This window comes from Crocodylus siamensis, chromosome 5 (genome assembly GCF_052110815.1).
Source record: "Crocodylus siamensis isolate JL-2025a chromosome 5, ASM5211081v1, whole genome shotgun sequence".
In the NCBI taxonomy this organism is placed as follows: Eukaryota; Metazoa; Chordata; order Crocodylia; family Crocodylidae; genus Crocodylus; species Crocodylus siamensis.
The window spans coordinates 1,827,541-1,841,343 of record NC_143399.1 but is presented as its reverse complement, the minus strand read 5'-3'; the positions used below and the strand labels follow the sequence as shown (position 1 = coordinate 1,841,343).

Genomic DNA, 13,803 nt, shown 5'->3' with positions numbered 1-13,803 from the left:
GGATTTATACTGGTTTAATTAATGTCAAATGTAGTTTACAAACGGGAATGACAAGTACCTTTTTATAGAATATACATTGACACACAATCATGGACACGACTGGAATATCACCGTGTGCAATTGGGATTCTTTGGGCAAAGATCGTCGACTCCGTACGTCTTTTTATTATTTCCTTTTTCCTTAAAACTCCCTGCGGAAGAGGCGGAAGTGATGCCGTGCTACAGGCCGCAGCTGGCTCCAGAGCAGGCCCAGACAAGACTCTCCCCCCACCCTGGTTCCCGTACACCCCCCACCCGCGCCGTGACGAAACAGGGATGGCTTTACATGAAAAGAAAGGAACGGTACTGGTTACATATGGTTTTACAGCTACGTACATACAGCACACTGCTGGTCCACAACACACCGGGGGGAGAAGCTGGCCTGGGCATTGGGAGCCTGCTCTGTCCCCCGCCCCCAACATGGATCACCGCGTGACCCTCGAACTCACTTCCCAGGGCAAGGCCACACCGCGCGGCCTGCCCATGCCAGCCCCGAAGCAAAGCCCTGACGTTCCCTCACTGCGATGTTTCCTCCCCAGCTGCTTCTGCAACCCTCACGCTAAAGGCATGGAGGGGTCTGAGTGCTGCCTCCACGGAGGCGAGGAGGACACCCAGCGGCTAGATCCAGCTGCCCTGCTGGAGCCCCCCAGATGCCGAGTCCAGTGACCGTCTGCCTGTGCGTGACGGCAACTCTGGGTGTTTTCATGCATCCAGCAGCCAGATCCTGGCACCCCCAGGAGAGGCCTTTGAACCAGCTCGAGCCGCTGACCCTGGTGCCTTGCCATGGCTTGGTCGGTGGCCTGCTCCAGCCACCTTTATACACCAGCCCACAGCAGGTCTTTGCGTGGCCACTTCACACCTGGGCTCAGCCTGGGGAGGAAAAGCTAGAAGACCCCGAAGTCGCAGCCCACAGTGAGGTCTCAGCCGTCGGCTTAGCGGTACCTGCGCAGTCTTGCAAAACTAGCCGGGACGAGCAGCACAGCTCTGGTCCTGGGGGGCACAGATGGCCCCACGAGCCAGGAGGGAGCAGGCGAGTCCATGGCACCTCCGGCCCGCAGTGGTTTTGGAAGGCCATGGAGCACCGGGCTGTGGAGGTGTGCAAAGGGAAAGCCCCGGGTGCAGCACAAGTCGAGGCGGTTCCTAGCGTCTCCCTGATGGGACACTGTGCAGGGCACGACCCGCGTAGAGCCAGGGCCATCCCCGATGAGAGACGGGAAGCACCTGGCCCCGGGGCCTTTTCCAGCCAGCGGGATGGCACAAAAGGCCGCAGGCCCCTCTGCGGCAGGTGGGCACGGGCAGCTTTGTGCAGCAGAGAGTGAGTCCGTCGATGGGGGCACAAACCGAGTCAGCAGCGGCGGTGCTGGGAGGGGGGCCCGGGCTCGGAGCGGGCCTTGGGGGCAGGCTGGGACCAGCTCAGTTCGTTGCTGTCTCTGGTGGGAAAGGCCACAGGCCCGGGAGCCAGGCCCCCTCCGTCTCCCCTGCTGAGAAATGACCACGGTTGTCCTTCCGGGGGGGGGAAGGATCCTAGTATAAATAGCCCCATTAGCTACGACTAATGACAAAAAACCCATCTCCTCTACTCCCCATAAGTCCTGTAAGTTATGGGTGATGCTACAGCCATTACTAAGAGCTGTTAACTTCATATCTGAATGAGGAAATATACACCACAGAACATTAAACCATTTATATTATATATATGTATATATATTCTTTTTTTTAAACTAATGACTTTAATGCCAAAACTTTTGCAGAACCAAGAAAAATATGGGTTTAATGTTCTCTGCTCTTTTTTTTTCTTTCTCTTTCTCTTCTTTAAAAAAAATACAACCAAAAAAAGGCGGAAGGGAAACTTATTAGTATGTAATGTTTGAGTCTATCCCATTTATACACAACATTGTAAACATATATCGTCTATATTACATGTGCTTCATTTCTGCCTCTGTGTGTGGGGAGGTGGGGTTTAGGTTTTTTTTTTTTCTTTTTAAACCTTTTTTCTTAAGTCACTAGAACACCACGAAAGAAAAAAACCAAACAGAAAACAGAACAGAACGAAAAAAGCAAACAAAACTCAGAAAACAACCAAAAAAAAAAAAAAAAAACTGAACCAAGAGCACGAGTTACAGGTTCTGGCTCCGTGTCTCGCCGAGGGTCCCTTGCTCTGAAGGGGTCGTGCACCCCTCCGATGCTCATCCAGCGCCGGGGAGACGGGGTGGGGGAACTGGTTTAAAAAGGGGGCGTCACAGCCAAAGGTTTGGGGTTTGCCCACCGGAGTCGCTGAAGGAGGTCCCACGGCCAGGCCCGGTCCGTGGCATCCCAGCTGCTCCCGCAGCCTCCCGGCCGCGGTCGGAGTCTATTGGGTTCTGTTAAAAACGTCTCTTACTGTCGTGGTCGTCGTCCGCCCACTGCGGCGCTGGAGCCCGGCTGGGCCAAGCCGCTGGGTCCCGCCCTCCAGCTGCCTTCTTCATAAGTAGATGCGCCGCAGGTCGCCCGGAGACGTGATGGTGTTGCACTGAGGGCAGAGCTTCTTGGCACCCTGCAGGGGACAGAGACAGAGGGGCGTCACGAGGGGTAGATCTGCCTCTCGGGCTGTGCCTGCCCCCTGCCCTGCCCAGCTCCGGGGGCTAGAGCAAGGACCTGCCCTCCCCAGGGCAGCTGTTTCCCTCTTACGGCCGGGCTGCAGGCAGGATGATAGAGCCAGTACTGCCAGATCTGGGTCCCAGCAGCTCCACTGCCTTGAGCTACTGCGCCAGCCAGGCCTGAGCTGAATGGCACGAGACAGGAGCTGGGCACGTCGGAGCTACGGCCTCCCCCGTCAGGGCTGCTGGATCTGCACTGCCTGCAGCGCCTGCCTGGCCCCAGGGAAGGAGGGGAGGCCAGCACAGCAGCTCGGACGATACAGCGTCTGATGCTGAGGGTACAGGGGCTGCTCTTTGTGGCCCTCGACCCTGTTGACAGCAGATGGAGGAACCCACGGGTGCAGCTGGCTGCATCCCAGTCCCTCCAGTTCTCCCCCCGTGCGGACAGGCCATTGCAGCTCCCAATTAGGAGCCCTGGTTGCTGGGCATGCCGCTGTGCGCCTCCAGTACAGTGGGAGATTCTAGCCCCTGGGGTGCACAGCAGAGCCCGGGTCCTTGGAAAGGAGGTGGAAGAAAGCCTGATGGGGAGAGGGTGTTCATCAGCCCCGGACCTGGGGTCATCACTGGATGGGCACTGATGAAAGAAAGGACAGGCAGAGCTCTGCAGCTGGGCGCCACCAAATCCAGTATTGCAGACCTATGCCCACGTCCAGCTCGCCCCTCCATCCACACACCCATCACTGTGGAGACCAGCTTGGGGGCTGCATGGGGCTGTGCTCCCTTAGCAAGCTGCAGGGGCTTGTTGCTAACACCTGCAGCTGGAGGAGATGCGGCTTGGGGATTTTGGGCAGCCAGACTTGGGAGCAGGGCAGGACTCCCATCCTACTACACTGCTCCAAGACCCCCGTGGAGAAGTGCTGGCTGAAGAGCTGCAGACGCTCAGCACCTTCTATGCCAGGTCCGCAACGTCCGCAGGAGACGATGCCCTGCCTGGCGGGGACAGAGACGCCGTGAGGCTCGGCAATGGAGCTGGTCCCGACTGGGACTGCCTGGTGCTGCTACCAGGGGAGAGTCAGACCTGGGAAGCAGCGGGATGGCCACGTCTACCATCCACCCCAGGCATCTCCTTGCCCAGAGCAAAGCTCTGGACTCTGCAGCCCAGGAGAGACCCTTTCCCCTTTCCAGAAAGCAGGAGCAGGAGCTGATGTACTTCCCTGGAAATGCATAAACCAGTGGTCCTCAATGTTTTTAGCCTGCACAGACTCCAGGCCCCCCAGGGAAGCTCAAGGCCCGCACGGAAAATACCCTTGAGTTTTCACTCCTTTCTTGACCACACAGCAGTTGCAGCAAACAACCACAACTGTCAATCCTTGTGTGCAACCTCTGGGTTCACCGTGCGAATCCTGCCTCCACGCCAGCCGGTGCCAGCCCTGCGTGGCTCCCTGTGGCACCCCAGGCACTGGCTGAGACTCGCTGCCTTTAAACCCAGTCTCTGCAACTTGGGATGCAGGCACCATGCCTGCTGTTTCAATCCCTTGTCATCCCACATCCCCTGTGGCTTCACAAGGGCTCTGCCCTCAGGGGCCTTCCCAGAAGCGAGAGGTGGTACAGGGCCCCAAAGTTTGCATCTGCCCTGAACAATCATGTCACACTGGGCAGCAGCTGCAAAAGGCAGCACCCACAGGGGGTCTGAGGCATTCCAGATGTGGTGGCTATGGCACATCTGTTTCTGCATTTTCCATCCAGCAGAGACGGGGCCCAGCTTGTAAGGCTGGAGGCAGGGGGACGCCCAGTCTGCTTCACCCGTTACGATGGTGTGTGGGGTTGGCTGGGTGCTCCCCTGCATCTCTGAGCACGGAAGGCCGTCTCCTTGTCTTTGACAAAAAACCCAGCCCTCCAGAGCACGGGCAAGGAGAGGGAGCTGACCATGAGGCCACGCAGGCCCCAGCACAGGGCTGTGTCCAAGCCAACAGAGAAACACCTGCGTGTCAGGCTTCCAGGAAAGGGGATCAGCAGCTGGGGGCTGGCGGGGGAGCGAAAAGGCAGCGCTTTCCAGCCTGTGCACCTTGTACAATGGGGCTGGGCCGGTCCTCCTCCCCCGGCCCAGCAATGCCTGGCCCTGCACACACCACCTGCTTCACGTACAGCCCCAGAGCCGGGCGAGGGAGGAGAAGGTGGCTTGGCGCTGGGGGCAGAGGTGCCTGCCCCGGGAGAACAGCACTGCTTACCCCTCCGACAGCCGCGCGCTTGAATACGGCCGGTGGAGAGCACACAGAGCCCTTGATCGCAGGGACAGCTGCCCCTGGGGGATCCCAGCTCCAAAGGGCCTGCGTGTGCCACTTCCCCCCCGGCTGGGAGCTGGTGAGAGCGCCCTTCGTGCGCCAGGTCCCAAGCTGAGGGACAGCCTAGCCCTGCGCATGCCAGGACTTCAGGCAGATAAATGGCCTCTTCTGGTATGTCCCCATGTCACCTAACCTGGCTCTCATCAAAGTAGCCTGAAGCCGACGGGCAGCACCGGTGAAGCTCCAACGCCTGGGACAGAAGAGGTCCAGCCGAAGCCTGCCCGCTTCCGCTCAGCGTTCGCACAAAGCCTCCAGGCTCTCCCGTGCCTTGCGTTCGGCAGCGTCCTTGCCCACCAGCGCATGGTGGGGGCTGCGTCTCCACACAGTACAGCTCCTGGGCCTATGGGAAGAAACGCCCGGCTGTGCTTCGTGCCTGGATGTGGGCTCTTTTGCAGCAGTGGCGGGTGGCACGTCACCTGTGCCCAGGGCAGGGCGACGTGCCTGTGGCTGGTGTCTGCAGCGCGGATGCTCAAGCCCAGAGGTCCTGCAGGCGGGCTGGCTGTGTGCACGGCTCCGTGCCCGCTTGGGCATTAAATAGTGTAATTGAAAATGACCCTCAAGAGCTCTTCCTGTTGGCCGGCATCCTCTCCCCACCCCACGCGTGCTGGGGTCAGAGCCCCGACTTCTAAGCACTGGGTTTTTTGTGAAAGACTGAAAAAAAAATCTCCCCCTTACGACTCTGCTCCTTGCCCCTGCCCCTTTTTCAGTGGTGCACTGTATTTATTGCAAGAGGCAATTAAAGCCATCCTTTCTCGTGTGCTGGCACCAGGAGCAGGGAAGGTATGTGCTCCCCACACCTCCCCAGCTCACCTGCCAGCTGGACTTACTAAAAACTTTCCCCTTGAAATAAAAATGTGGCACCATAACAAGTCACACCTGTCGGATGTTTCTTTTTTTCTTTCCTCCAGGTCCTTTTGCTCTTTTCATCCCTGCTCGGTAGAAAAGCCTTGATGTGCAAGAGCCGTGTGGGCCACAGGAGCGCCCACCTCAGCTTTTCCATTACAAACCCCAGTTTTCAGGGGTCTGTAAAAAAACAAAAAACCACCCGCTGCAGGAAGTTTGCTCCAGGGCTGAAACACAGCCGAGAAAAGGGGCCAGGACTGCAATGGAGTCCGTTTCCCCTGCCCATGCTCCTTTCTTAATTTAGATTTGGCAAGCGATGGATCTATCACGCCGGCTAATCGATCTGGGTGGCTTGAAAAAGAAGTTAACGAGAGCCACAGCACTGCCAATTCGTTAGGGCTCACGTGGGGCTGGGAAGGATTGGGGCGCTTTGGTTTAAGAGGCTTCCTCTTAAAAAAGGAAGAGGAATGACATGGTGTTTGTTTTAGACCAAAATGAGGAGGTGAAGTGCGAGCTGAGATACTTCCAGCTGCCCTGCGGGCCAGCAGTTCCCAAGAGGATGCAGCATCCGGGCAGGTGGTGCTCCGGACCACTGAAGGCACGCTCTGGGTCACTTGCAGCAGCTTTTGACATTGCTGGGTCAGGAGACAGACCGGCAGCCAGCCCTGGGCAGCTCATGAACGCGGGGGCTATTGTGCAGGGTCCCTCACCGCCAAGCAACAGTGGAGCAGAGGTAACAGAAGCCTAGAAAATGGGGTTGGAAGGGACTTTGGGAGGTAACAACTAGTCCAACCCCCTGCTCCAAGCAGGACCAACCCCAACTACATCATCCCAGCCAAGGCTTTGTCTAGCTGGGGTTTAAAAACCTCCAAGGATGGAGACTGCACCATTTCTCTGGGGAACCTGTTCCAGTGCTTTACTACCCTCCAAGTGAGAGAGTTTTTCCTAATATCCAACCTCAACTTCCCTTGCTGCAGCCTGAGCCCATTGCTCCTTGTCCTGTCATCTGCCCCCACGGAAACCAGCCCAGCTCCATCCTCTTTGCAGCCCCCCGGCAGGGAGGTGAAGGCTGCTATTCAATCCCCCTTGGTCTTCTCTCCTCCAGACTCAATCAGCCCAGTTCCCTCGGCCTCTCCTCAAGTCCTGCCCTAGCTGCCAGGCCACATTCCTTGTAGCTCTCGTCCTTTAAGACACAGTTCCCTGGGACGGCTGCAGCCAGACAATGGCTGTGCAGCACTTTCACTGATTCCACCAGTGGCAGCGCGGCTCCATCCAGGGCCAAAGACATGCATGGTGCCGGTGTGCTCATACTCCTCTGCCTGCCCCTGGGGGGGTAAGTATACAGAGGGGTCCCAGCCCTGAGCACGTGCTCCCTCACTGAGCTAGCTCAGTGGCTGGCAGGAGTCAAGGAGAGTACAAGGCCGCATGCTGCACTATGCTCTTGGGTCCGGCATGCATCATTCAGCAAGGCAGGTTTGCGTGCATGCTGCCATGATGGGATGCACACGTGGGCTGGGCCGCTGCCTCCCTGCCTCGTGCTCTAGAGAAGAGCGGCTGCTGGCTGAAGGGTGCTCCGTGTGCCCTCTGCCAGCCTAGGCTGAAGGCCCGGGGCTTTCGGAGGGGGGTGCGGTGCAGCTGCCCCAGGGGTCCTTCGGAGAAGTCCTCAAACGGGTGAACGGCAGAGGAGCCGCTGTGGTTCTTCAGCTGTCCTGGGCTCTGGAAAACAAATCGCTCAGCCGGCAGTACCTGGGGACATGCTCTCGTTCCCTACAATGTCACCAATTCGAGCAGGAAAGCCAAGGAAGAACCCATGTGGTTGGAAGGAGCCGTGGGGGGCCGGTGCCCTGAATCTGCGTTTCTGTCTCACGGAGCCATCACTTCGCAAATGATCTGCGGACACGACAGCGAGCGAACATGCCACAGAGCGGCTAGGCCAAGTTGAACAAGCACCGTGGTAAAGACTGTCGCCAAGCCACGACCAGCAAAAGAGGCTGATGCCCCACGGGCGCGTGGCAGCACATGCCAGGCAGGCACAGCGGTTGTGGCTCTGGATCAGACAGATCCTGGGCTGACCTCCACCAGCTTCCAGAGCACCTTCGGGACAGTGCTTAACAACGTGCCTCAGTTTCCCTATCTGAGTACAGAGAGAGCCCCCTGACCCCTGGAAGCACGACACCAACTAAATCAAACACACTTTGTTCAGGCCCTGGAGAAACGCTGTCAAGTACCAAGGAGCTCAGAAGCTGGATAAAACAAAGCTGGAGACCAATCCAGGCAGGATTTATTAGATTATGCAGACTGCCGCTGTGTGGTATACAGGCACACCCGGCATCCCGGCACATACGGACCCACGCGACAGCACTCCTGGCTGCTACCGGGGGGTGGGGCTGGGCTGACGGTCACCACCTTGGGGCTCAGTCCTCTCTCCAAACAACAGGCACAACCTGGACAGTCCCTGAATTATTATTCATCAGCTCCCGCTGGCATGAAGGCACATTGGGCCACTGCCGGACTCCAGCCATCCTAACTCCACGGCAGATCAGGGATGCTTCCTCCTGAACAGGCCTGCCCTCAGCCTGGGCTGCTGCCTTCGGCGCTGTGCTTTCACTCCTGCTCACCCCATACAGCACTGGGAGAGGAGCCGCAGCCTGCTCTGCCTGGTGATCACCTCACAGTCGGCATGTCCCAGGGACAAAAAGGGTGCATGCACCAGTGTGACCCTCAGTCCCAGGCGAGCGTGTACATAGTCCCGCATCCTCTTCCTCTTCGGCTACGCAGACCCATGCCCAAGCCAAAGATACAAACCAGCCCTTTTTGTGCCTTTTCCAGAGCAGAACCTTGCCCTACGGGCCCGATGCTCAGCAGCACCTCTGGAAGGCCGGCAAGGGCCGAGAGAAGACCGAGCCTGGAAAACCTCGGGCCTAAAACATTTTAAGGCCCTCTCTGCTGCGAGAAGACTCATGCAGGCACCCAGCCCAGCTCCTGCACCTCTGACCACCCCGAGCAGACCCCGCGGCTTTGCTGGCTGCTTTGATCCTTTGTTTCCTTGTTTAATGGACGATACAAAGAAGAAATCTAATTGAATATCGGGCCTTGGCGGCACATATAAAACACAGACATGCAGGGGAAGTGGGGCTGCTCTCTGGCGGGATGGATGGCAGGTCTCCAGCGCGTTCAAAACCCGCCGGAAGCCCTGTGTGAGCCGCCCGCCCCGAACTCCAACAAATTGTTTATTGCACAACACGGGAAAAATGCTGCCCCGCTCCCCCGACCAAGTCTTTCCATGTGTGCTGCCCACGCGGGCTCCCTCCTCGCCCCCCCGGGGGGCTCGCTTTATACCCCGGGAAAGGTAACAGGGGCGATTATTACACACACTATCCCACAGCTCCTCGCTCATTAAAAAAAACAAGAGTCTCTTTTGTGCCCGAAATAAAAGGAGATACCTTAATTAGAACAATGCAGATTGGTGCGCGCTCAACGCCGGGCCCAGCTGCTGCGTGCCATTAAATTCATAAAAAGCGGGGGAAGGGGCGAGGCGGAGGGGAGGGCAGCCTTAACGAGATTACACACATTGACTTTGATCAAGACACAAAAGCACCAAGGCGTTCCAGGGTTTTTATTGCTGTCTTCGGGCTACGTTTTAATGGTTACATTAGAAACATGCGAGCCCAGGCCAGGGGATTTTGCGCAGGAGCATGCCTCGTGAAAGGCCTGCTTTAATAAATTGCGGGCTGTGGGGAGAGGGGAGGGCTGGGGAACAGATGAGTGGCTGCTTATTAATTGCTTCCCCTACACAAGTGCCAAGTGCCTCCTGCCCCATCCTGCTGGTCCTGTCCCCATCCCCGCTCGCCTGCCCAGGCAGCGGAAGAGCCGAGTGCCAGTACGGACCCTGGCTGGACAGTGAGAGCAGCCCCATGTGCTGCTTTCCTCGGGGGGGGCAAAGCCAAGGGGAACCCCTTGCTGCCTGGAGGGGTTCAGCCTTGTGATGATGGCAAATGCAACAAAGGGATCTGAAGGCAGCTGGGATGGTAGACATGAGCATCAGAAGGGCTTGTGACCGGTCAGCTAAAGGGGAAGGGAGGAGAGGGGGACCCCATACATGACAGCAATGCTCAGCTGCCAGCTCACAGCCCCTCCTGAACCTGGCGATCCCTGGCGCACCTTCCTGCTACGACAGCTGCTGATGGGGTATGAAAGCCTGTATGACCAACTGGTGACAGGACTAGGAATAGCTGCGTAACACTGCCCACGGCGGAGCCAGGTTATGGAGGTTGCTACGGACACCTGCTGTTGCTGGGGCTTCACTGTCCTGCCAGCTTTGGCAGGCAAGGTTTTTAAGCAGCGGTGTTAAAGGAGATACTGCCCAATGGTCGGGTCGTAAGGACAACTTACTGCCCAGCAGCAACTGCTTTGAAAGGCGTGACATTCCTCCATGCGGCCTGCAATCTAGCATGGGAATATCCCACCAAGGCAGGAGAGTCAGGGCAAAATGGACCAGCTCTGATTTCCACTGCCCCAGCTGAGGGGTGAGTGAGGCCGGCAGTGACTGGGACACCTCCAAATAAACTCTGAGTCTGGGGTGTGCAAAGCCACCCCTTCCATCCAGTCCAAAACCTAATGAGAAGCATTGCCACATCCCCGATGCTGTTTCCACCCCTCTAGAAACAAAAGCCACCTCCAGCACTCTCGGCTACGTTCACTTCCCCCTGAGCTTCCTGGGAAGCTCAGCTCAGCGTGTTTCAGTGGAGGTCCAATGCTGTAGCGGCCCTGCACGAGGAACTCCTCCGGCAGGCCAGCATGTTCCACGCCCCGGGGCCCCTCTGGCACACAGCCCTGAAGCCAGCAATAGCCATGGTCTGGTGCCCGGCTGCTCTAGCAATGGCACCTTGCACCCGACTCCAGGCAGGGGAACCCAGTTGGGGCTGGAACATGAGAGGGGCACTTGGCTGCAAGTGCTGGGAGCCCCCCAAGCCAGAACCATGCTCAGATCACGTGGTGCAAAACAGCAGCCCCCTGCTCCCACGGTAATTTGAAGCAGAGCACGTGTCGGGGACTGAGAGAAGTCTATGAATCAACAAGAAAGTAGTCGAGTGCCTCACCAGAGTCCGCAGCCAGCATTCTTCGCAGTGCACGTGCCAGCACTGGATGGAAGTCAAGGGCATTGTGTACGAGTCCTGCGGACAGAAGCAGAGACATTACCGTCGCTGTGAAGGCCAGGCCGTTCCTCCCTTATGGTTCTATCCCCTGGGTCTCATCTCCGGGGCACTCGCCTGCTTGGAGCCTGGCAAAAAGGTGCAGGCCAGAGACCCCCCACCCCCGCCTACCACCTCTGCAACAAGGAAGCATCAGGGCAAGGGAGGGCAGAAATCCTAGGGTCTTTGCACAAGCTCCCAGATGGAGGGAAAATGGAGCAAGATGTAATAGGGGAAAGCCTCCTTGGACCACGTCTCTGCCTCTCAAAAAGAGTCTGAGGGAGACTCGTGATCCACTCAAGGGGCATGCGGCTCAGCCTGGTTATCTGGAGAGGGAAACGCAGGAACTACCGCAGCCATGTGGCACTGATCCCAAAGGGATGGTCCCGTGACCATACAAGACCAGGGACTGGGGTGAGGTTAACTCTAATCCCAGGTATCTGCTCTGCTGGAGCGACTTCCCCACCAGCATTCCCTCTAAGCTGCACGGCGTGCATGGCTGCGCAGGCGTGCTCATGCCGCGCTGCTAGGTGTGCCTGTGTGGCTGCGCATGCCACACAGGCTCGAGGGAACGTTGCTACGGCCGGTGCACGTTCCCCCTTCTGCCTTGACAAACAGCCCCGGCAAGTGACAGCATGCCTTGGGAGACCTGCTCATCTGCTGTCAGCTGAGAGTGCACAGGGCTGCCCTGCATAAGCTCTTAACCTTCCTTCTGCTGACACACGGAGCTTGGAGAAGCAGCCTTGTGAAGGGGGACAGCTGCAGGTGCTGTGCCATTAGAGGGAGCTGCAGGCCTTCCTTAGGGAAGTCACAACACGGCCACACATGGAAGCATCAGGATGCAGGCAACTTCTAAACACTTGGGCACGGTCCTACCTCCGAACCGGGGCTGCTCTCCCTAAGGGCGGGCAAGCCCACAGACTGGACATCGGGGAGCCTTGCACAGCTAGGCTGAGAGGAGAGGCCAAGGTCTTATGGCCCCTAGGATGCATGGGAATGACCTGAGCAACCATGTGTGCAGCAAGAGGGAAGCTGTGGGCTGAGAAACTTGTCATACATGTACTCAGAGGGGAGGTGAGGGGCTCTGCCTTGGGCAGGCACAGGGGTGTGCTCCCCTTCCAGGAGACGAGTACGATTCTCTCCACCTCAACAGACACCAGGCCTCGGGACCAAGACATTTTCTGATTCATTACCACAACTGGAGTGCTACTCACCATGCAAATGAGACATTTATAGCGGTCCCCACGGGAAAGCTGCCTTTCTAACTCACGGACACGAGCCTTTAACGCTTCGAACGTTGTCACTGCTGAGTCTTCTGTAATTCTGCAAAAGATGACAGGAGTCAGGGCGGGTGGGCCGTCGGGGCTTGGGGAAAGGAGAAGTTAAATTTACGGCCCTCGAGGCGGGTGCAGAGGAGGATGGGAGAAGGCTGGGAGGAAAGGAGCTTGGCATGTGAGGGTGAAGGAGGAGCCTGGTTTCCACCGCGCCAAATAGGAGTCCTACCGAAGCCAGGCTGTAAAGCTTCAGCTAGGACCTGTGAGCAAAGGACGGTGGGTGGTTAATACTGGCTGGAGCAGCCTGCAGCCAGAGGGTGGCACAGTCCGCATGGATGGGCGGTCACCTCCATTCACCCTCTTCTGTCTGATCATCCTAAGGCTTTCCTATGTCAGTGCAATTCCCTCCCCACTGCAAATGAGCATATGCAGCTCTGAGCCTTCCTCTCGTACAGGCAAGGCATGAACACAGAGGAAACCAGGAGCTGCAGATACCGCACACCACAGTGAGCGATAAAAACAGCTTATCCCCACTTGCCTGTGTGCCTGGGGTCACATCTGATGGGCAGCGTTATCTCGCACGTCACGTGGATACTGGGATGAGCGTGACAGCCATTCTGCAAGCCTGAAGGAGAGGCATTCGGCCCCCAAAAAATCCGGGGCGCCCGGAGACAGCCAGGCTGGGAAACAGGGATGCCGGAGAAGAGCGGTGGAGAAGGCTGAGCCATGGTGACTCGGGCCAGAGACAAGCAGGCTTTTCCCCTGATGCTCTCTGGGGAAACTCTGACAGTAGGGCGGGGAAAAAGACTTAGTTTGCAGGTGACAGTGGTTTCGGTGAAGCCCAGATCAAATGTGACTGTCAGAAGAACGACTGCCTGCTAATGTTCGAGTTGTTATACGGAGCGCCATTACAGCTAGGAGCCCTGGTCAGGGTCCCACAGGCCTAGCTGCATGCAGGGGTCACAGAAACCAGCAAACAGCATATCAGAAGGTGGATACAAGGGACCAGAACGCATAATGGCTGGGTCAAAGGGCCACACACGTGCCCCGTATGTAACCACCCTTAGCTGTAAGACACGGCACAAAGCAGTCTGGAAACCAGCCACGGGGGACTGTTGTGCTGGCTCTTCTCAAGGCAGATGGGAACTTTGCTGTGGCTTCTCCCCTGGGCAGGGCAGCCAGGATGAAACCCCTCGGTTTGGTGAGCAAAGCGAGCAGCTCTGCGACGCACTGGAAAGACTCTGGCGGGGGCAGAGGACAAATGCAGACCTTGAGGGCAGCAGAGCTTCACGAACAAGTGGCGCAGAGCTTCCTGCTGAAATGACCTGCCTGGTCCTCAGCAAGCAGGCAGCGCATGTTCAAAATCCTTTGCATTGGTTGAGCTGTGTTGGTTGTAGCTGTATTGGTCTAAGGACATCGGCAGACAAGGTTATTTGGGTAAATCCGATATCTTTTATTAGACCAACTAAAATTTTAGTTGGCCTAATAAAAGATATCGGATTTACCCTAAGAGCCTTTTCTGCTTTGGCACTGGTTGG

At 57.4% G+C, this 13,803-nt stretch overlaps 1 protein-coding gene across 6 annotated transcripts in view; it reads right to left on the bottom strand.

Moving 5' to 3' along the window:
• The window catches only part of RNF220 (ring finger protein 220), a 225,998-nt gene continuing 212,195 nt past the window's right edge, over positions 1-13,803 (bottom strand). For all 6 annotated transcript variants that reach the window (XM_090048411.1, XM_090048412.1, XM_090048415.1 and 3 more), the window contains 3 exons: positions 12,206-12,314; positions 10,899-10,973; positions 1-2,571 (listed from right to left, as the gene is read on the bottom strand). In XM_090048411.1, coding sequence (XP_089904537.1) covers positions 2,500-2,571; positions 10,899-10,973; positions 12,206-12,314 — 256 coding nt within the window. In that variant the 3' untranslated portion in view covers positions 1-2,499. The remainder of the gene's footprint in view (positions 2,572-10,898; positions 10,974-12,205; positions 12,315-13,803) is intronic.